Consider the following 21359-nt stretch of genomic DNA (forward strand, 5'->3'; position numbering starts at 1 on the left):
ACTTAATCGACTGTGTGCTTACATGCTGAATATCGTGTTAGCTTTCTCCAGTGACCCCCACCCCTCTCTCTCTCCCGCCAGCAAGCGCACATCGCAAAAGTGCCAGGGCAAAGAATAATATCGTTCTTTATTTCGCCCGTCGTAAGCTGTGGTGAAATAAAAGCGTCCCAAAGCACGCAGTAAGTCGACGTCGATAGGCCTTTATGGCTCAGCTTAATGTACGTTTCTGACCTTTAGAAACGCCGAAGTGACAGGAACGGCACGTTTGCAAGTTCTTGCACTTAGATATGACCTATTTCCTCCAGGTCCCTGCTACTGACTTGTTTGCGCTTCCTTGTCTTGAAGGATAGTCATTTACACATCTGACTCCGGCGGTCTATTCTATTACTGTGCATTGTGGTCTGTCGGGTTGCGGTACGCGTTTCTCACTGTCAGAACCTGAGTTCTTTTCCCGCTGATGACCGAAGTTTTCCTTCAACGGAAAAGACCGAGCAACATAGTACACTATTCGGGAGGCTGCGGCTTTCAAAACCCCATCCCACCATCCAGTTTCAACTAAAGTCTGTTGAGAGTGACTGCAGCCAGCTACGAATCCTTTTATTTCATCACTGTTACAGATTTTGTATCATCAGTCTCATCTTCAGATAGCTGTAATTGCTTTGCCGCATCTTCACTGTCTTTAGCAACATATCATCTTCTCCTGCACGCTATGAGAATATTTAAGCACACGCAGTGCAGGAGTAGACAACATGTTACTTAAGACATTGACGGTGTGATAGAACCGTTGTATTCGTCTGGAGATGGGAATAGTTACCCGAAACCGATAATGGCGATGAAATAAAAGCTTTTTAATGGTATCTGCGGCAGGTTACGGTCTGTCTCAGCAATCATTTCAAACTGCAAATTACTGTAACCAGTCACATTTTCTATACTCTCCTTCAATCACTTCAGAGGATTATAGCCCCATCGGGTGGATTTATGTCACTTAACAGGGTAAGATACAGTGTGTGTATGGTTTCTTGGTAATCTACAGCACTGTCTTTTAGCAGACAAATACTGCTTTTTCACCCGTGCATTATTTACTCTGTGTACACTTTTCATAAACGGAACCAAAAACAAAAAAAAAAAAGGTCGCGCAGTGGTTAACACACTGGAATCGAATTCGGGAGCACTACGCTTCAAATCTGCGTCCGGCCATCCAGATTTAGATTCTCCGTGATTTCGCCAAGACGCTCCAGGCAAATACCGGGGTGGTTCCTTTGAAAGGGAACAGCTGAATTCCTTCCCCGTCCAAGAAACAGTTCGAAGTTTTGTTCTGTTCCTAATAATACCCATGCCGACGGGACGTTAAATCCTAATCTTCCTTCTTTCTTTAAAAAGAAAGTGTACGTGATTTAAATATGACTGGAAGAGCAGCCCCGGGCTACCCAAAAGTCGCACACACGATAATTTCGTGTTTATTTACTGACGTAAATCCATCTGATGATGGAGGGTCGCAAAAGCCAACGCCAGAATACGGCATATCGTTTTAAAATTCACGCCTGTACGCGTGTTGGAGGTGGTAGCACCGATACACAAAATTCCGTGGCCAATGATTAATGATCTGCAGTCAGACCAAGATGGCGGGTGTGCTATGAGAATGTACACGACTAGATTTACGCGATTCCAGTGAGCCGAGGAACTGTCGGCAGAGCACGGCCACGGCGAAATTCGTCCCACGCATGGTTATAACTGTATTTAATGGAAATTTTTGTTCAACTGGATAGAAGAATTCCGTAAAGAAGAAAAAAATCACGAATAAGAAACGTAGTTGCCATCCGTGGTATGCGGTGACTGCAAACTGTTTCCCCGTCTAGGGGTATTTCGCTATTCGCGGGACACATCGTTGTTGTGGGTTGCACCAATTTAAGGAACCAAATAAACTTGTTATATCCTGAAATGTCACTCGTTAGATGCGAACACCGCGACAAGAATCCTATGCTGCAGGCTTTTAACGTTTTGTCGAGCGATTGGCTAAGTGTTTAGTTTTTCGAGAGGAGTATGCAGAAAAGGAAAATAAATTTCAGACTAGTACAGGCGGCTCTGGTATCTCTATTCCCGTTTGCAACTTACCGGGTGATCAAAAAGTCAGTATAAATTTGAAAACCTAATAAACCACGGAATAATGTAGATAGAGAGGTAAAAATTGACACACATGCTTGGAATGACATGGGGTTTTATTAGAACCAAAATGCAGGATGGCACTCCACCCCCATATTGCTAGACGCGTAAAAGATCTCTTACGCGCGTCGTTTGATGATGATCGTGTGCTCAGCCGCCACTTTCGTCATGCTTGGCCTAGCAGGTCCCCAGATCTCAGTCCGTGTGATTATTGGCTTTGGGGTTACCTGAAGTCGCAAGTGTATCGTGATCGATCGTCATCTCTAGGGATGCTGAAAGACAACATCCGACGCCAATGCCTTACCATACCTCCAGACATGCTTTACAGTGCTGTTCACAACATTATTCCTCTACTACAGCTATTGTTGAGGAATGATGGTGGACATGTTGAGCATCTCCTGTAAAGAACATCATCTTTGCTTTGTCTTATGCTAGTTATTGCTATTCTGATCAGCTGAAGCGCCATCTGTCGGACTTGTTTTGAAATTTGTATTTTTTTGGTTTTAATAAAACCCCATGTCATTCCAAGCATGTGTGTCATTTTTTACCTCTCTATCTACATTATTCCGTGCTTTATTAATTTTTCAAATTTGTACTGACTTTTTGATCACCCAGTATACAGGGTGATTCAAAAAGAATACCACAACTTTAAAAATGTGTATTTAATGAAAGAAACATATTATAACCTTCTGTTATACATCATTACAAAGAGTATTTGAAAAGGTTTTTTTCACTCAAAAACAAGTTCAGAAATGTTCAATATGGCCCCCTCCAGACACACGAGCAATATAAACCCGATACTCCAACTCGTTCCACACTCTCTGTAGCATATCAGACGTAACAGTTTGGATAGCTGCTGTTATTTCTCGTTTCAAATCATCAATGGTGGCTGGGAGAGGTGGCCGGAACACCACATCCTTAACATACCCCCATAAGAAAAAATCGCAGGGGGTAAGATCAGGGCCTCTTGGAGGCCAGTGATGAAGTGCTCTGTCACGGGCTGCCTGGCGGCCGATCCATCGCCTCGGGTAGTTGACGTTCAGGTTTCATAACTAACCTTTTTCGTAGGACTCTCCATACAGTTGATTGTGGAATTTGCAGCTCTCTGCTAGCTCTGCGAGTCGATTTTCCTGGGCTGCGAACAAATGCTTGCTGGATGCGTGCTACATTTTCATCACTCATTCTCGGCCGTCCAGAACTTTTCGCTTTGCAGAAACACCCATTCTCTGTAAACTGTTTATACCAACGTTTAATACACCACCTATCAGGAGGTTTAACACCATACTTCGTTCGAAATGCACGCTGAACAACTGTCGTCGATTCACTTCTGCCGTACTCAATAACACACAAAGCTTTCTGTTGAGCGGTCGCCATCTTAGCATCAACTGACGCTGACGCCTAGTCAACAGCGCCTCAAGCGAACAAATGTACAACTAAATGAAACTTTATAGCTCCCTTAATTCGCCGACAGATAGTGCTTAGCTCTGCCTTTTGTCGTTGCAGAGTTTTAAATTCCTAAAGTTGTGGTATTCTTTTTGAATCACCCTGTATATTGACTCACTCTCGTGTAATCTTCCGAAATGCCTAGCAGAAAGTATAACAAATGTGATTACTTACAGAATGTTGCACTTTCAAATGAAACTCATAAAGATAACGGTCAAGCCCAACCTAAAATCTTCTCATTTCTGAACAACCTTTATTTGAACAACTGCCACGGACTTCAACGAGATCCATCATGATATGATCCATTTTTAATTTTTCCTTATTTTTTCATTCATTAGATCCTGATAATTCCTCGGTGGTTCCTTTAACAAACACGCAAGCAGTCCCTCTTTCCCAAATACTGCCTACATAATCTGAAACGTCCCCTTAGAAAACTTATTGAATGACTGTGCTGATAAACCTCTTACATTATTTGATTTTCAAACAGCTGAGCAGAACTGAACGTACTCAGACATTTCGCTCCTTACCTATTCTGATCAACACTAAACTGACACACAATATTTTTAGGGCAACGCAATCTGACTTTCAAGAATCCCTACAAATAATGGCCCTGACTAACATTAACCTATACCTTTGACAAATCACTTACCTCACAAAAATCTTCGTTACTTGAACTACTGCAATACAGCGAGCGCCACATTTGCCGGCTAAATAAAATATTCAAACTACTGAAGGCACTAACTACTGATAGGCATAGTTAGCAAATGAAAGATTTTGATAAAGAACAAACAATGTATTTACCTTAATAGTGTTCAAAAGTCATAATATATATATATCAGTTCATGGCATCCAGTCTTACAAATTTACTGTCTCTGATGGACACAAGTCCAGATCATCCGCTCTCAAAACTCCGCCATCTCTCCCCCCACATCCATCACTGCTGGCGGCTCACCTCCAACTGCGCAACGCTACGCGCTGTTAGCAGCCAACTGCCCAACACTACAATGGCGAATATTACTCCAACAATGCAAACCAACCACAGCCTTCACACAGCACAGTCAGTGATTTTCATATAGAGCGCTACATGACGTTACCAACATAAAAACCTAAACAGCCTACTTACAAATCTAATGTTTCGTCTGAAATCAATGCGTTGTCGGAGGCACACTAAACATTACTGAGTAAGAAATGCTAAATGTCATCTTTCTTGGACTCGATGTTTAAGAACCGGCCGCGACGCAGGGACAGAATGTCAACGGGAGAGTTCGCACAGCCGAGGCGAGCTGTGCGTGGCACGCCAGCGCGCCGGCTGGAACAGTTCCACAGGCCTCGTCGCGACTCCTGCTTAAAATACAGCGTCCGGCAGGCGTTGCCTCACAGCCGCTGCCGCCTGTCCAAAGGCCGCGCTGTAGAAACAACGCGGGGCCCCCCAGTCGCCCCTGCTCTCTGCTCTTCCCCTCGCTCCGAATGTCAATAGCTGAATGTGTTGTTGTTGTTGTTGTTGCGGTCTCCACTCGAACAACTGTTTCGCTGCATCTCTCTACCTTGCGCAAGTCTGTACACACCGGGTCGTTATAATTAAAGAGCGGTGTGGGTTGTGTTTATCGTATGGCAGCAAACCTTGATACATATTCTAATGCGTTAATGCGGAACCGATTTACGCTGCAAAAAAATTAGTTCAAATTTTTGCCACCAGGTGCAAACCTGGGGCTGTGAATGCAAGAAAGGCGTATAGAAATGTTTCCATGTATAATGGATTAGGAAAGGCACGTGGGCTGGGAAGGTCAAACAAGTGAGAAAGGCATAACGTTGATGTTATTATTAACCGCCGTTTATACAAGTGGTTCAACATGAAAGCAAGGGATGTCGACGATATTCTGTACAGCGTCAGATTTGCAACTGGTGGCCAAAACTGGAACTTATTTTTTTTACAGCGTAAATCGGTTTCGCATTGATGCATTAGAATGTCTACCAAGTTTCGCTGCCATAAGATAATTACAGCCCACAGTGTAACTCTGTTGGTAGCTGCACTTTAACTATAACCACCTGATATTTGCGTATCTCTCTCTCTCTCTGACTTCATTTAGTAAAACTGCTTTCTCCTTGCCCTCTCTGACAGACCTACTTTGAAGTTTTATTTTTTCTACCTCAGCTGCTATTTCTTTTCCAGATTTCTCCTTACTTCCAGTTATTGCTTTCTTTATGTACACATTGGACGATATGGGAGCGCTGTCTTAATCGTTTCTCAACTACTGCCTCCCTTTCATGTATTTCGGCTTTTAAAAGAGAGTATAGTGGAATAGTACGCAAGGAAAACATTTTCCAAGTGCAGATGCAATCTTTATGCTACGTTAGGGCTGTTCGACCCTGTTATTCACTTTATTATACTGCTCCCTTGCTTAACATATTACGTTGTCCTCAATGGATCAGCACAATCCTAATCGTATACCTCAGGCTGCTTTCTCATCTGTTCCTGATGAACGAATCAGCTTTTCACATTTCACACATTATTTTTTTTTATACCAGTGCACTTCGTCACTTTTAGAAGCTTCCAGTTTCTATTATTCCATTTTCTCTGCTTCACTATAGCAGGATTTCTTCATTTTCCTAGATTATCTACGTTATCAGAATCCTTCGAAATGAACGCAGAGCGTCTTTTCATAGTTCGCAAAAATAATGCTTGAGCTTACAACTGAGCCTCTTAAACTCGTTACTGATGGCTTCCATAACTGATGCCTGATTCACTTGTAGGAAGAGTGCAGTTATGAACTTTAAATGTACTCTTGGACACAAAATTATTACCATGACGTCTCACAATTTTACGTAAATATCCCAAAAAGCATATCGAGTTTGACAAAAACATCGACTGTTTGCTTAGTCCTATTTGCGATTTGGTTACGATAACCGAATCTCGTTCCGAAACAAAACAAAAAAAAAAGGCTCTGAGCACAATGGAACTTAACAACTGAGGTCATCAGTTGCCTAGAACTTAGAACTACTTAAATCTAACTAACCATCACACACATCCATGCCCGAGGCAGGATTCGAACCTGCGACCGGAACGGTCGCGCGGTTTCAGACTGTAGCGCCTAGAACCGCTCGGCCACTAGGGCCGGCGTTCCGGCCTTCACATTCATGTGCAGCCATCCATAGTGATAACATTTATGGAGTTTTCTTAGCTATTTTTGACGAATTCTACAATGGTTCGTTCAATAAGGTGAATGCCTTTACCTCTTTTGCAGCTGTGTCCTTCTGCGCAAGAATCATGCTCTGACAACCACAACGTAGTTGTGATGTCAAATCGTTCTTTTCGTCTTCTAACTGCGACACTCGGCTTCACTAACGTGTCTAGTGCCCACCATGAACCTACAGTGTCCAAAATAATGTGTAATCACACACTTATGGTCTTTCCTCATGTTTCCGATATTCTCTGACGAGTTAGTCTCTACTTCATTATTAAGTAGTACTATCTTGTTGCTTATTCTTCTTCAAATCTTGCTGTTATCCAGGGACAACAAGCTAACATCGCCATGTAAAGACAGCAGCTAGTAATCCATTAACCTATATTACATTATTTTTATGGGTCTGTGTTTATGCTATGGCAAGAAAGAGAGTGAAAAAACGGGCTACTAAAGCAGGCAGGTGATTCACAGTAGTCTTTCAAAGAAGAAACAGAGCACTTGTTCCTATTAATGGTTTCTTTAGCTTTGTTGCGGATTCTGAAATCTTAAACCAGCTGTCGTATGGAGAGATTTCTCGTGTACAGAGCACCTTGTTATCGAGCGGAATAGAGCCTGTATTGCCAATGCCGTAGACCACACCCACAACACGGACAGATAGCGTGTTATTTCCTGGAACATGACTGAAAGGCTGTTATCAAGAGCAACCGGATGCAACCAATTCGTTTCGTATTTTCCACCATTAAAGTTATCACAAATTTTATTTTCCGGTAGTCATAATGCCAATTTATCCTTAAAATTACGAGCAAATATGCGACAAACAAATGGGATGTTAAAAAAGATTTACGATTCCAGAGACTTATCCTCTAAAATCCCTACCCGAAGGTTGATTTCATTACAGCAGCGCCTTCTTCTCCATAGTCCTCTTAGAGGTTGTATGCCGTTTGCTTCGTTCCGCCACAGAAGTGACTTAACATTGTACGTGGACTCCTTACCATTGTGCTATTTGGTATTTTTCACATAACAGACACTACGAGACGTGATAGAAGCCTCAAGTGGCAGGAAAAATGGAAGGTCCTACTAGGAAGCAAAGCGAGGGTGTTTCTTTTGTGGTCTGCACTTATTGTGAGGCTCTGAGCTATACTATTTTGAAGGCAAAAATATCCTCGTCAGCGAACTGAGGGGAAAATCCAGCATATTTTCCAAAAAGGATCGTAGTCTGTTACTTACGAGAAAAAAACGTTAGAAAGATGTACTGCAATGCTGCATCTCGAATCTATAAGATGGTATAACAATTCTTTGAAGGTTATTGTGAGGCACTGAGCTATACTATTTTGAAGGCAAAAATATCCTCGTCAGCGTACTGAGGGGAAAATCCAGCATATTTTCCAAAAAGGAATGTAGTCTGCTACTTACGAGAAAAAAACGCTAGAAAGACGTACTGCAGCGCTGCATCTCGAATCTATAAGATGGTATAACAGCTCTTTGCAGTTCTCTGAATACACCCTGAGATATGCTACCCAACAAAACCTCGTAACAGTTTTTTCTGTTCGTTTTGAAGTGGAAATTTTTTGGCGAAAATAACGTGCTATTAGTTAGAGATGGAGCAAAGTTCATGTGAGCAGAAGAAGAACGAGAACTACTATCGTTCATGAAGTTATTTCGGAAATCGTTTAAACTGATTTAGGAAAATTATTGATAACAGACATAAATTGTCCGAAATATGAAGCTAAGTCCTTCCGAATACGAGACTAGTTCACTACGACACTACGATCTGGAGGAAGACTAGACTGAGAAATCTGGCGGCCAGCAGAAGCGGATAGTGATAAATGAAGGAGATAGAGTTAAGTACTTCGACAGGACGAAGAGCGCATGAAAGACGGACTGAGAAACACCACCGACATGACGAATCTCGTGCGCTGTCCAACCTCTCGTTTGCCTTACGGTGCAGCTGAACTCACGGCGTGCCTGCAACCCAAACGAAGGCTGTCCGCGGTCACGTGAAAGCTCTAGAGAAAATAAAGCTATGACGCCATAGCTCTTCTAGAGGCGGAGCCGCGCAAACACATGTTGGCTCATGGTCAAGAACCTCCCTGTCTGTTTACGCGGCTGCCAGTAAACAAACAGTCGCAGCTTCTGTAAACGTAGCAGTTACCCGCTGCACATAGCAGTTACCCGCGGGTAACTGCAAACGCAAACTCTCCGACCTGGATTCCAGCCGCTGCGTGGGTGGGATTGCGCCGACCGACGGTCTGTTCAGGGCTTCAGGCAAAGTGTGCCATTTAAACAATGTAGCAATCGTGTGTACGCAGTACCTCTTGGGTGACGTAACACCATTCGCCTGCTAACGTCTATTCTACTATACTCAGACAATTCAATCACATGGATTTGCAAAGCAAATTAAGGATTTCTGATGGCGCATTCTAAACATAGTCTAAATTTTGAGCTTTAAATATTGTAGTTTTATACAGTAAACATTTAGTTACTTTCAACAGTGCAATAAACTCAATACGAAACTGAGCATCGGTGTTGTTGAAGGAATGCATTAGCTTCAAGTTATCTAACTAAATCGCGTAAACACTGCCCAATGTGGCAAGAACTGAATTCGGACCCCACTTCACTCAACAACACGTACGGTGTGTTACAACTGTTTCATTTCACCCTGCATCAGTTATAATGGATTAGCTAGCACGTAAGAATCTGTTAACCAGTGGAAGCTTGTGTCCTGTCAGACAGCTATATGCTGCCCGAATGGTGTAGATTTGTACTCATCCCAGTTTTGTGCTCAGTTATAAGACTGATTCTCGAAGCCAAACGCATGTTGCTGTTACCAACAAAAATTGACACGGATGTGGGATAGTGTTTCGCCTTTACTTGCTCTCCATTGGTCATTTTTGGCTTTTACCTAGAAGAAGTTGCAATTGAAAAAAGTAGGGGCCTATTTATAATCGACATATTCTTAAAGAAGTTGTTGAAATACCCATTTGTGATCTTCCAAACATTAATCGGCACGATCAAAACATAATACACACAGAAATTTGTACTGAAATATCTAATGTAAGTTAGCTACCCCAGATCGAATCAGCGAGTAGCTTACCTCAATCATCCTTGCCATGGTCCAACATGGTGCTCGCTAGTTGGCATGATAGTTGTATTTCTCTCTCGTCCACGCATATCATTCAAAACCTTAACATTCAACAAATGTATTCAGTGATGAACAACTAAGAACAGCAAAGTGTGTTATTTCTTTATTTACATATTTTCATGGACGAGTTTTTTGTACCCCTAATACCATCCAAACCATAAACTGCGGTGACATTTTTACACATGTAAGTATTACTATTTACATTATTTACATATTTTAATGGACAGAGTTTTTTGCCCTCCTAATACCATTGAAACCGTAAACTGCATGACATTTTTACACATGTAAATATAATAAATACCAAATCAGTATCCTAGTTCGCTAGTTGTGGCTGCGCCCATCGTTATGTAAACAACTAAATAAAATTGCTATTCCACATGACTTGTCAGCTAAATCACTGGGAAAGAGATGAAATCGATTTCAAAGTCATCTGACTTCGGGCAGAGTTTGCGGATGGCTGTCGTCAGAGATCGAACTGCACTTCTCCACTGTAAGTCACTTGCAAGTGGGAAGGTGAGTGTTAGGGCGATGAGCAACAGCAGCTAGTTACATGGAGCAGTGTACCACGTGACGCTTCAGCCAACGGCGGCATTACGCTGCATCTGACAACAGTGTGTCCTTCGTGGTCAGAGTAGAACATTTAGCAGTGATTTTTATGTTAGTTTAGGTAATGTGAGAGTACTTAGGCATAATGGAGTTCATTAAGCGAAACTAGGCTTGTCCTTTTCTCGTACGAAATTCTACAAACCGTGGATGAGGGGCAACAGGCGTTTAACACAGTGCTCCACTGCGGACTTCAACCGCAGTACGAGCAGACTGAGTAGATTCCCAGATATGTGAGCGACTGGAACGCAAAACATTGTCCTCGACGACCAGCGTTCATCATAGACAAGGATAACGTCAGGATTGCCCCAGGAAGTGTGATAGCACTGTTCTTGTACTTTAAGTACATAAATGACCTGACGGATAGAGCGGGCAGCAGTCTACAACTGTTCGCTGACGACGCAGTGGTGTACAGGAAAGTCGTCGACGAGTGGCTGTAGGAATGTGCAGGATGACGTAGGCAAAATTTCTCTTTGATGTGATGAATGTCACCTTGCTTTAAGCATAGAAAAACGCAAGGTAATGAAAATAAGTAGGGAAAAAAACCGTAATGTTCTAATAAAGCATTACTGGTGCAATGCTAGACACAATTTGGTCGATTAAGTACCTAGTCGTAACGTTGCAAAACGATATAACATGGAATGGGCACGGAAGATCGGTAGTAGAGAAGGCAAATGATCGGCTTTGATTTATTGGGAGACTTTTAGGGAAGTGTAGCTCACCTATAAAAGCAGATCGCGTTTAGAACACTAGTGCGACCCATTCTTGGGTACTGCTCGAGTATTTGGGATCTGTAACGAGTCGGATTAAATCAGACACTTTGAAGCAATCCACAGACGTGTTGCTAGATTTGTTAGTGGTATGTTCGATCCACACGCAGGTATTACGGAGATGCTTCGTAAACTCAAGTGGGAAGTCCTGGAGCGATTTTTTTCGCGAAACAGTATTGAGAAAATTTAGAGAACCGGCTTTGGCGGGTGAGAGCAGAACGGTTCTCTTGCCACCAATGTACTTTTAGTGTAAGGGATGCGAAGACAATCGGTTTTCCCTCGCTTCATTTGCGGGTGAAACAGCAAAGAAAAGGACTAGCTGTGGTAAAGGTGTGTCCTCCACCGCGCTCCGTATGGTGCTTTGAGGAGTTTGTGTGTAGATGTAGATGTAGAAGCGACAGCGATAGCTTTTTGTGCATTTAATTGTTCTAGGAAGAGTCATTAGTAGAAACAGTTCCTCAATGTGCGCCCACCCTATCGTAGTCAGTTAACGAGATTAGGCAACGGCTGGAACGCTTGGTATGGAAAAGCGACAAGCGAGCGCAGTGCGGAGTCCGCTGAGTACTCTCCGTCTCTCTCTCTCTCTCTCTCTCTCACTCTATCTGCGCAGAACGCGTCACACAGCCGGTTTCCGCCTTGCACGGCACTTGTATCACTGGGTCTGCACTCTCGCAGCCAGATGAGAGCCGGCAGCGTTAGCGGGTTGCCTATCAGGCGAGTGTGAGGATACGTGTTTACCTCGCCTTGAGCGTGCACGCTAGGGGGCTAGTGCCAGCCGGTATGACGCGGCTTTGCGTAAGAGGGTGACTCAGCCACGTCCCATTCAGAAACTCCGCACCCAGTTCCCAGAAGCAAAGGTCGCCGACTTGGCTCCGAGCAGTCGCTCCGGCGCACAGGACTCGACTTCGCCGGGAACACTGTGCGAACTCGTTCCCTTTCATATTACGCGGCTCACTGTACGCGAGCCCACAGATACGAGTATACCAGAATCACTAGTCCACTGCGTATCAAATTTATGCCCAGTCTTGATTTCAGACAGTCTCTTCTTCAATGATCACCTTCAGCTCCTAGTTAGTTGTCTTCATACCCACGCCCACGCTCTGCGAAGAGCAGTTTACGGTGACGCCAGTTAGCGGGGCGGGACCGAGAATGTGAATAACTGTGGCTCAGAGTTCAGAAACTGATCGCTGTGGCAATACGGTTGACATTGAACATAACGGTGAACTTCATCGAAATAGCACCTTAACCACATGTTCCAATTTTCCACTGCAGTGGGCAGCTGTTGATTTCGCAACTTTGGCGTTTTTAAATAGTTCTGAGGCTGCAAATAAGCCCAGTCCACTCCTTAATGGTGCCTGTGCCCCGCGTGCGTTTTCTGCATCTGGACTGACCAAAAACTCCACAGAAGCAACATTAACAACTGTCCACTGCAGTCGACAACTGCACCGTACGATTAATAAGGGCTCTCAAGACTTTCGGTCAATAAAACTCCATCATATTGAAAATTAGGAGCTCTGATAAGCCCAAAAAATGGATTCAATGAAAAAAGACGTAAAAAGCTACTGAACACTGTTATGGCACTTAGCATTTTGAACCAAATGCTTGGCTGCTTCAAACAGACTCCAGTTGCCCAAGAAAAAGGAAAACAAACTATCAGAAATGTAAGGAAACATTTATGGTCCTGTACCATTGCTGACTAGCGGTGATGTTGTTGTGATCTTCATTCCGAAGAATGGTTTGATGCATCTGTTCCCGCTAGTCTGTCCATCTCTCCATAAATACTGCAACCTACATCCACGCGAACCTGGTTACTGTAGCCAAGAGTACTCTGTATTTACCATTTTTTTACTTCCCGTACTTCCCTTTATTGCCAAATTTACTATTCTATGATGCCTCGGAGTGTATGCTATCAACCGATCGCTTCTTCTAGACGAGTTGTGTCTTAAAGAAAATCTGTAAAATATACGAAATGAAAATTATTTATTAAGAAGTTATTAAGGCAGAGAAACATCGAAGAAAAAAATACAGTTCTGCGAGTGCTTAAATAATAAGAATACAACCAGCAAATTGGAAACGTATTTAGACACTAGCTGAACTGGTCTTTTTTCTGCCTGTTAATTAGGTGACAGGGCTGGGTGGGTGAAGAGTATAGTCCTTTGTTTGAGTTAGTGAAGGATGTGACCGATGCTCGAAGTTTGCTACTTCCTTGCTTCTTCCGAAAAGCTTCAACATGTCTCTGGGCTTGACATTCAGGTTCGACGAATGGATCACAAAGAATACTACCTTACACTGAGGTGAAAAAAGTCACGGGACATCTGCTAATATCGTGTTGGATCTCCTTTTGCCCGGCGTAGTGCAGCATCTCGACGTGACATGGACTCAACAAGTCGCTGGTAGCCCTCCGCAGAAATGGTCAGCTATGCTGCCTCTATAGGACTTTGTGTTCTGCCTTAGGGCAGGTCTTGTCATGGGAGAAGCCTTGTCAGAGTAGTCCACCGCATGAGCGTCTAGGGACGTGATTCCAGTGGTGGTTTCCCGTTGCCTTCCACTGATGATGATGGAATGAGAACAACACAGCACCCAGTCCCTGAGCTGAGAAAATCTCCGACCCAGCCTTGGCGTGACAGACCGCCGCGCTGACCACTCAGCTATCGGGTGTCGCCTCTGTAGCTGTCCATAACTGCGAAAGTGTTACCAGTGTAGAATTTCGTGCGCGGATTGAGCTCTCGATTGGGTGATCTGGGTGAACAAACCATTCCATTGAACTGTCCAGAAGATCTTCAAATCAACTGCGAACAGCTGTGGTCCAGTGACATGGCGCATTGTCATCCATAAAAGTTCCATCGTTGAATGGTTGCAAATGGTTTCCAAGTAGCCGAATATAGCGATTTCCAGACAACGATCGGTTCAGTTAGACCAGAGGACCCTGTCCATTCCATGTAAAAGCTCACACCATTATGGAGCCACCACCACCTTGCACAGTAGCTTCTTGAAGCTTGGGTCCAGAACTTCGTGCAGTCTGTACCACATTCGACCTTTACCATCCTAGCTGATATCTGGACTCATCTGACCAGGCCACGGTTTTCCAGTCGTCTAAGAGTCCAGCCGATATGATCACGAGCCCAGGAGAGAGGCTGCAGGCGATGTCGTGCTGTTAGCAGACGTGCTGTGAGAGTCAGTTAATGCCATATTTCGCCTCACTGTCCTCACGGACATGTTCGAAGTACGTCCCACATTCATTTCTGCTGTAATTTCAAGCAGTGTTGTTTGTTTATTAGCACTAATACTGCTACGCAAACGCCGCTGCTCTCGGTCGTTAAGTGAAGGCCGTCGGCCACTGTATAGTCCATGGTCAGAGGTAGTGCCTGAAATTTGGTATTCTAGGTAGACTCTTGACATTGTAGATCTCGGATATTTAATTCCCTAACGATCTCAGAAATAGAAGTCCCCACACATCTAGCTCCAATGTTCAGAGTCTGTTACTTCCAATCGCGCGGGCATAATCTCGTTGGAAACCTTTTCACATGAATCACCTGAGTACAAATGTCAGCTCCGTCAGTAATGCCCTTTTATACCTTGTGTACGCTATACTATCACCATCTTTATATGTGGATGTCGCTATCCAGTGAGTTCCTCAGTGTATATCGTCATCTTTTAAGAAACTAAAGACATAGGCAGAAGCTCATTGACCAGAAAATGTACTACACCATTGTTCGTCTCCTTGACGCATAAACTGTGGCCATGAAATTATTTTCGCCCTCACCGATGAGTTCGAGATGAAAGCGCCCCGTGTTATTCTTTCCGACTGCATGACTACCGAGGAAAGGAGAGAATGAATTGTTTGAACGTTGTGCCACCTTTTGAGATGAGAAAGGCTGTCCTCCGCTAGATGAGAAACACTGGCTGTTCACGAGGGAACGAAGCGTCGGAACGGATTTCACACGCGCTGCACGGAGAAGTTGCGGAGTGGTGGCTGCTGGTGTGGACGTCAGCGTCACGGCCGACGGAATCTGCAGACGGCGAGCGGCGGCGGCGTGACGACACGTGGAGGCGGCCTGATCCGTGTCCTTGGGGTGTCGCGTCTCCAGCCCGCCCTCACGCCGCTCCGCTGGAGACTGCGTCTGGAGTCGAACTGTCCCACGCGCTCTCCGTCCTGTCTGCGGTCCCTACTCCGGAATCGCAACTAAATACCCGTAAGACAAATATCGACCCGTTAACCGCAGCCGCATCACCTATTTGAAGACATTGTTGGACTGTACTAAGGACCACTGTGGAATTCAGTTTCATCTACCGCGTGAGTCATAAGACTCCATACAAAGAGTAAACGTGGTGTCTACATTTTATTCATCTACACCTACATTTACATGATTATTCTGCAATTCACAATTAAGTGCCTGGCAGAGCATTTTTCGAACCACCTTCAAGATATTCATCTACCGTTCCGTTCTCGAACGGCGTGAGGGAAAAACGATCACTTAAATCTTCCTGTGCGAGCTCCGATTTATCTTATTTTATCACGATGATCGTTCCTCCCTATATAAATCGGTGCCAACAGGACATTTTCGAAATCGCATAAGAAAGTTGGTGATTCAAAGTTCACGAGGAGATCCTGCCACTCCGAAAAATCGTTTGCTTTAATGATCGCCACCCGAATTCACGTATCATGTCCATGGCACTCTTTCACCTGTTTTCGCAATAATACAGAAAGAGCTGCCCTTCCTTGAACTTCTTCGATCTCCTCCGTCAATCCCATCTGACGCGGATCCCACACCGCAGAGCAATACTCCAGAATAGGGAGGACGTGCTTGGCGTAAGCAGCCTCTTTACTAGATCTGTTGCACTTTCTACGCGATCTGCCAATAAATCGCTGTCTTTGGTTTGCTTTACCCAAACATTACCTATATGAACATTCCATTTTAAGTAATTCGTAATTGCAATCCATAAGTATGTAGGCGAAATTACAGCCCTTAGATTTGTGTAATTTATCGTGTAACCGAAATTTATCGGATTGCTTTTAGTAATCATGCTGACGAATTCACAGTTTTCATTATTTGGAGTCAATTGCCACTTATTAGTGGAAATGGTGTCATATGGTGTTACACTTGCGTTTATATTCCATGTGTCTCCCTTCCATGACGACACACAGTGATAGTCTTACGAGGGAGGCTTATTACATCACGGAGAGATTTTCTATTGACATAGAGAGCACTTTCCGTAAGTGTCAGATAACGTATTACTTCCTCCCACATACATGTCGTGAAGCCACCACGACGAGAAAATTAGGGAAATATTGGAAAACATAAATCTGGATGGCCAGTCGGCGATTTGAACTGTCGTCCTCCGGAATGTGAGTCCAGTTGGCAACGGAACCTGCTCTTTTCAATTTCTTGATAAGTTTTGCCACTGTATCATAGGTTATTTGCGTTCTGTGCGCTGCCCTGAGAGTGTGTGCTACATGGCGTACCGTTCCCAGCCAACAGAATAATGTCAATCCGTTCTTCTTTGGTTAGTGACATTTCTTTTTAATTGGTCCACCTTCCTGAAAATGAAAAAAAACTTCCTCACGGCATTCACTATTTGTATGGAGATTGGTGATTCTTCCTGTACAATTCAGACTCGTGAGCTACCGAATTTGATTCAGCTGCAGTATCGCAGACAGAAATTTTTTGTCGCCACAGTAGAATAGAATAGTTAAGCGTTTAACCAACTGGGATGTCCTCAGGCCAAGTACTGCCTATCGGCGTGGCAGTAGAGTGTAACATGGGCAATACGAGAGATATGTGATCAAGACCATATCGTGGATGATCAGCACACAGGTCAATTCATCTCTAAGATCGTGCAGGCACTGCGATTTTCACGTCTTGCTGCGGTAATAGAGTAATGTGGGTACCTCCATTCGGACAACATCGGTTAAAGAATGTGATCGCCGCCGACTACCGAAGGTTCTAGCAAAGCTTACAATTCACTCACCAGTTCAGCGCCGGTCAACGATGGTGAGTAGGTATATAACGCCGCAGCAAACCGTTTCTGAAGACTACAGAACTCGTCGTCTTACACGTTTTCCTCTGCACACGGAATATCACACGGCACAGGGACTGCCACAGCTATTGAACACTCGGAAAGTGGAAAAAGGTCCCTTGAAAGGATCAGTACAGACCAGTGGTTGAGTTGAATGCGTGGAAAGCCACATGAGATGACACATTCGAGTTTCCACGGAACACAGATCAGTCAAATGGAGAAGGTATGTGTATGAGGTAGGGAAGGGGGAGGGAGCGAGGGGTTCACGAGCGATGAAACGGGTACCATGGTAGTCTGCCATCGTTTTTCATCAGTGGACGATGTAGGATCCTACAGTTCGAACACAGTTCGGCTACAGCACCTCACAAGCGACAAGACAGTACATTACCTTACCGTACCCATCAGAATATGTAAGAAGAGTTTGAGGATCACTCCAGGAACATGAATTGTTCGAGAGTGTATAGACGTAAGGGGAGGCCTCTAATAAAAGTATTTGATGTTTTCGAAGCGTTTGTCGATTTCGAGTCGCCTGAACAAATGTTCATGCTTCAGAATCAAAACTAAGTCTTTGTCTTCACAAATCTTCGTCCTGGAGGGATAGTTTAGGAGCCATCGTCAGTATCCTACATTCGAGATATGTTAGAAAACTGGATCCGATTTCTGCACAGCCCGGATACCAGAACAGGTTATTATTCTTTTTTCCTTGACCATCTTTATTGCCACGTGAACGCCGAATATATAGCTAAATTGTTTAAAATATATTTCTGAGTTTATTTTACCAATGTTTATAGCACATCATAAATCATAATAACATGCATAAATAAATACCGTTAACGGAGTATCTCAAAAATAGAAGACTCAGGAACTTTACAAACCTTTTGGCTTTGAAGGCACCTTTTACATTGGTTTCGGTGTCTATCAATTTACGAACGCAACACAACAAGAGTATATTTTTAGATGATCTTGGAGCAGTTAGGTAAGATCGAGAAATAGCGGAATCTGTGACTCGTCTACATGTGTTAGATATTTGTAGATTTTTAGATGCTCTTCCCGTACTGCACCGAAATCATATTAAAAAACGTTTTTGGTAAATAGTTAAGTAACAACTGACAATGACCACTGTTCCCCTTTCTTGTTCTGTGTGTTAACGCCAAAGCAAAACGAAGGGGGCAGAGGGAGACAAAAACTGGAACACACGCTAACCGGTTTTAGGTTGTCGGTTATCGTCTTGCGACTGATAACCACTGCGGGTAACGTTCACGACACGTACTCTGCGGTGAAAAGTCACACGCTTCTAACAACTACGTGCTGAAGTACATATTCCGAGCAGAAGTAATGGAAAACGTTCATGTAAAACGAAGAGATTTGACCACCCAGAGGAATTAAAAAAATATTCCTTTGATATTAGACAGTGACTTGCAAAATCCGGTGGCTACCGGAAATGAAACCGTTTCTCTAGGGCCCAGAATTGGCGATGATCTCTTCGACACTAGTATGGAAGTTATTTGAGCAATTGAAACTTCAAATCATTACGAAGCAATTTCTCGACTGATAATTGTAGAACAATTGATAGTTTCTCTTCGTTATAGTCTTCACATCAGAGAGGCTAATGCGGTGATGCTTCGACCTTGATTTACTTTAACGAAACGAAATCATTGTTTTCCAGAAACTATTTCTAAATGATAATATACTCCCGAAACAGGAACAGGCTTTACTCTCGTCGACGTCAGCAGTGGGCAGTGAAAAATTTCCTGTCGTTTTCCTACCAGTGCCGGCTCCAGGAATACTGATCACAATGAGTAGATGAATGTCGCAACCAATATGAAAGTAAAATTTGGCGACGCGCGCAGACACTTTTGGTATTCCGAACAGCTGCTTCGTGCACAGTTGTCACGGGCCGTATCTCGCTGGAGAACAATACAGTGTTGCGAATCACCTTGTGTTTTTTTACTTCTGCTGCCTGCGCAATGAATTCCAGATGCGTATCCGCCAGTTGCAACGCCGTGTACGGTGTCTTCACTGGAGAAGAGAGAGAGAGACAGACAGACAGACAGAGGCTCCGAAGTCATCTTCTCGTAGTAAATCTTGGCACACAAATGAAGTTGTGAGGGCTTTTCGCCTGCTCTAGGTCTCGATCGTGCAACAGTGTCCTGCGCGAGGTACTGCATCGCCGTCTCTTTCAAAATACGGTTGAAACTTTCATTTATACACGCACGAGCCCTAAAGCTTTATCCGTCAGAAAGTATCTCAGTAAAGCACACTTCACTGTAGAGTGAAAGGGTCATTAGGGAAATGGGCCATAGGCTGCGTGTAAGTCGTTTCTCTAAGATGTCACTGTGAAGCCTGGTCGGATAGTTCGGCAGGTAAGAGTATTTCTTGTCAGAGGCATGGGTTTGGGTTCGAAACCAAGTCTAACACACAGATCAGTGTGCCGACAAGTTTAGGCTAAAAATTACCTACTCCGGGAAAAGTATTCATCTTTAATCAGCCATACCGTTAGAACTTGAGAGATCACAACACTCTTGTCACTTACAATTTCGAAGAATGAACTACTTACTAATTCGTAATTAGTTTCATGGCTAGTCTTCGGATGGCTGCACACAATTCGTTTGATAGGCGCATATTATTTTTTTCTGTTATGAATAGCAGCCTGTGTTACGTAATACTGTCCCCCTGCTCCCACGATTCTTACGGATACTATTACGTTAAACGTAAAAGAAACAATTCAAGAACTGTACTTGTCTGTTGTTTGTATTAGGCATTTCGTGTCCATTTATTTTAAAGTATTTGTGATTAATGAAGTGTACTGAACGTGAAGGCGACAGGAGTTTCAGAGAAGTAACTGATGAAACTAAGAAATGAAAGTTTTCGCCGTGTAGCTCACACAAATCTGGATTCCTTGGGGCTCTTAATATTTCCTATGATTTTCGGTTGCGTAACAATTGAAATATGCCCCTATGTTTTACATTTGTTAATTATATCTCTTTCGTTCCAATATTGTTCAGTTTGACTAACAGTATTTTTTTCTTTGTTTCATTTCAGGTCTTCCAGGTGAGTGTGTCTCCCTGCTCTGCAGAAACAAAAGAAACGAAGCGCGTAAGTTATCCAAATTTCCATTTTGTTCACCTTTCAGGAATATGCTGTAAAAATATTTCATATGCGTTTCTTGCCATTTTCCCATATAATTCGAAGCTCTTTCGGTTTTCGGGCGCACATCGAGGACATAATTATAAGGGGCAGTCGAATGAAAACGAGACAAATGGATAAAAATAAGTAAATTGTTTATTATTTCAAAAGTATTCACCATAACTATTAATACACTTATTCCGCTGTGGGACAAGACAGTTAACGACTTAAGGAAAAAATGTTTACTGTTGCATGAGGAACCTTGGTTGTACCCGGGCGTGCACTTTTTCGTCCGAACCAAATCGACGTCCACGAAGAAAGATATTCGTGGCCGTCGATTTGCTTCGGACGATGAGGGCACGCCTGAGTACAATCATGGTTCCGCAGGCAACCGCAAACAGTTTTTCCTTAAGACATTGACTAATTGTATTGATAGTTATGGTGACTACTTTCGAAATAATAAAGAGGTTACTTAAATGTTTTTTCCATGTATCTCGTTTCCATACTCTTCTCCTTCCAGCTCTTCGGCTGAAAACTTGTCTTCACAATATCTGGAAGATTTATGGCGAACATATCGTAACAATAAATAATTATGTACTACTGAATACTGAAAAACTGATGGAAACTTAAATCAAATATTGTACAGTATTTTCTGGCACGGGAAGTTTTCAGTGTTCCAAAACTTTGTACTGATCGGACATTCCTGAAGCGTATGTCAGCTTTAAGTAATATAAAGTCAGTGACAAAACGCCAAAGGTGTCATAAAGAAAAGATGAAAATAATACAAAAGAGATGAAGCGTAGAAAAATAATTAGTTTTTCTGCCGTGAGGGTACAGTCGGTTTATTTTTGTTTTAATTTATTTACTTATTTGCAATATTTTTTAAGCATTTAGCTTTCTCATTACAACTAATGG

The 21359-nt window shown here is 43.2% G+C and overlaps 1 protein-coding gene across 1 annotated transcript in view; it reads left to right on the forward strand.

Moving 5' to 3' along the window:
- LOC124796437 (proton-coupled amino acid transporter-like protein pathetic) overlaps positions 1–21359 on the forward strand; it is a 119046-nt gene that overhangs the window by 47525 nt on the left and 50162 nt on the right. The window contains exon 2 of the mRNA XM_047260631.1: positions 20361–20369. Coding sequence (XP_047116587.1) covers positions 20361–20369 — 9 coding nt within the window. The remainder of the gene's footprint in view (positions 1–20360; positions 20370–21359) is intronic.

Source organism: Schistocerca piceifrons, chromosome 4, assembly GCF_021461385.2.
Source record: "Schistocerca piceifrons isolate TAMUIC-IGC-003096 chromosome 4, iqSchPice1.1, whole genome shotgun sequence".
Classification (NCBI taxonomy): domain Eukaryota; kingdom Metazoa; phylum Arthropoda; class Insecta; order Orthoptera; family Acrididae; genus Schistocerca; species Schistocerca piceifrons.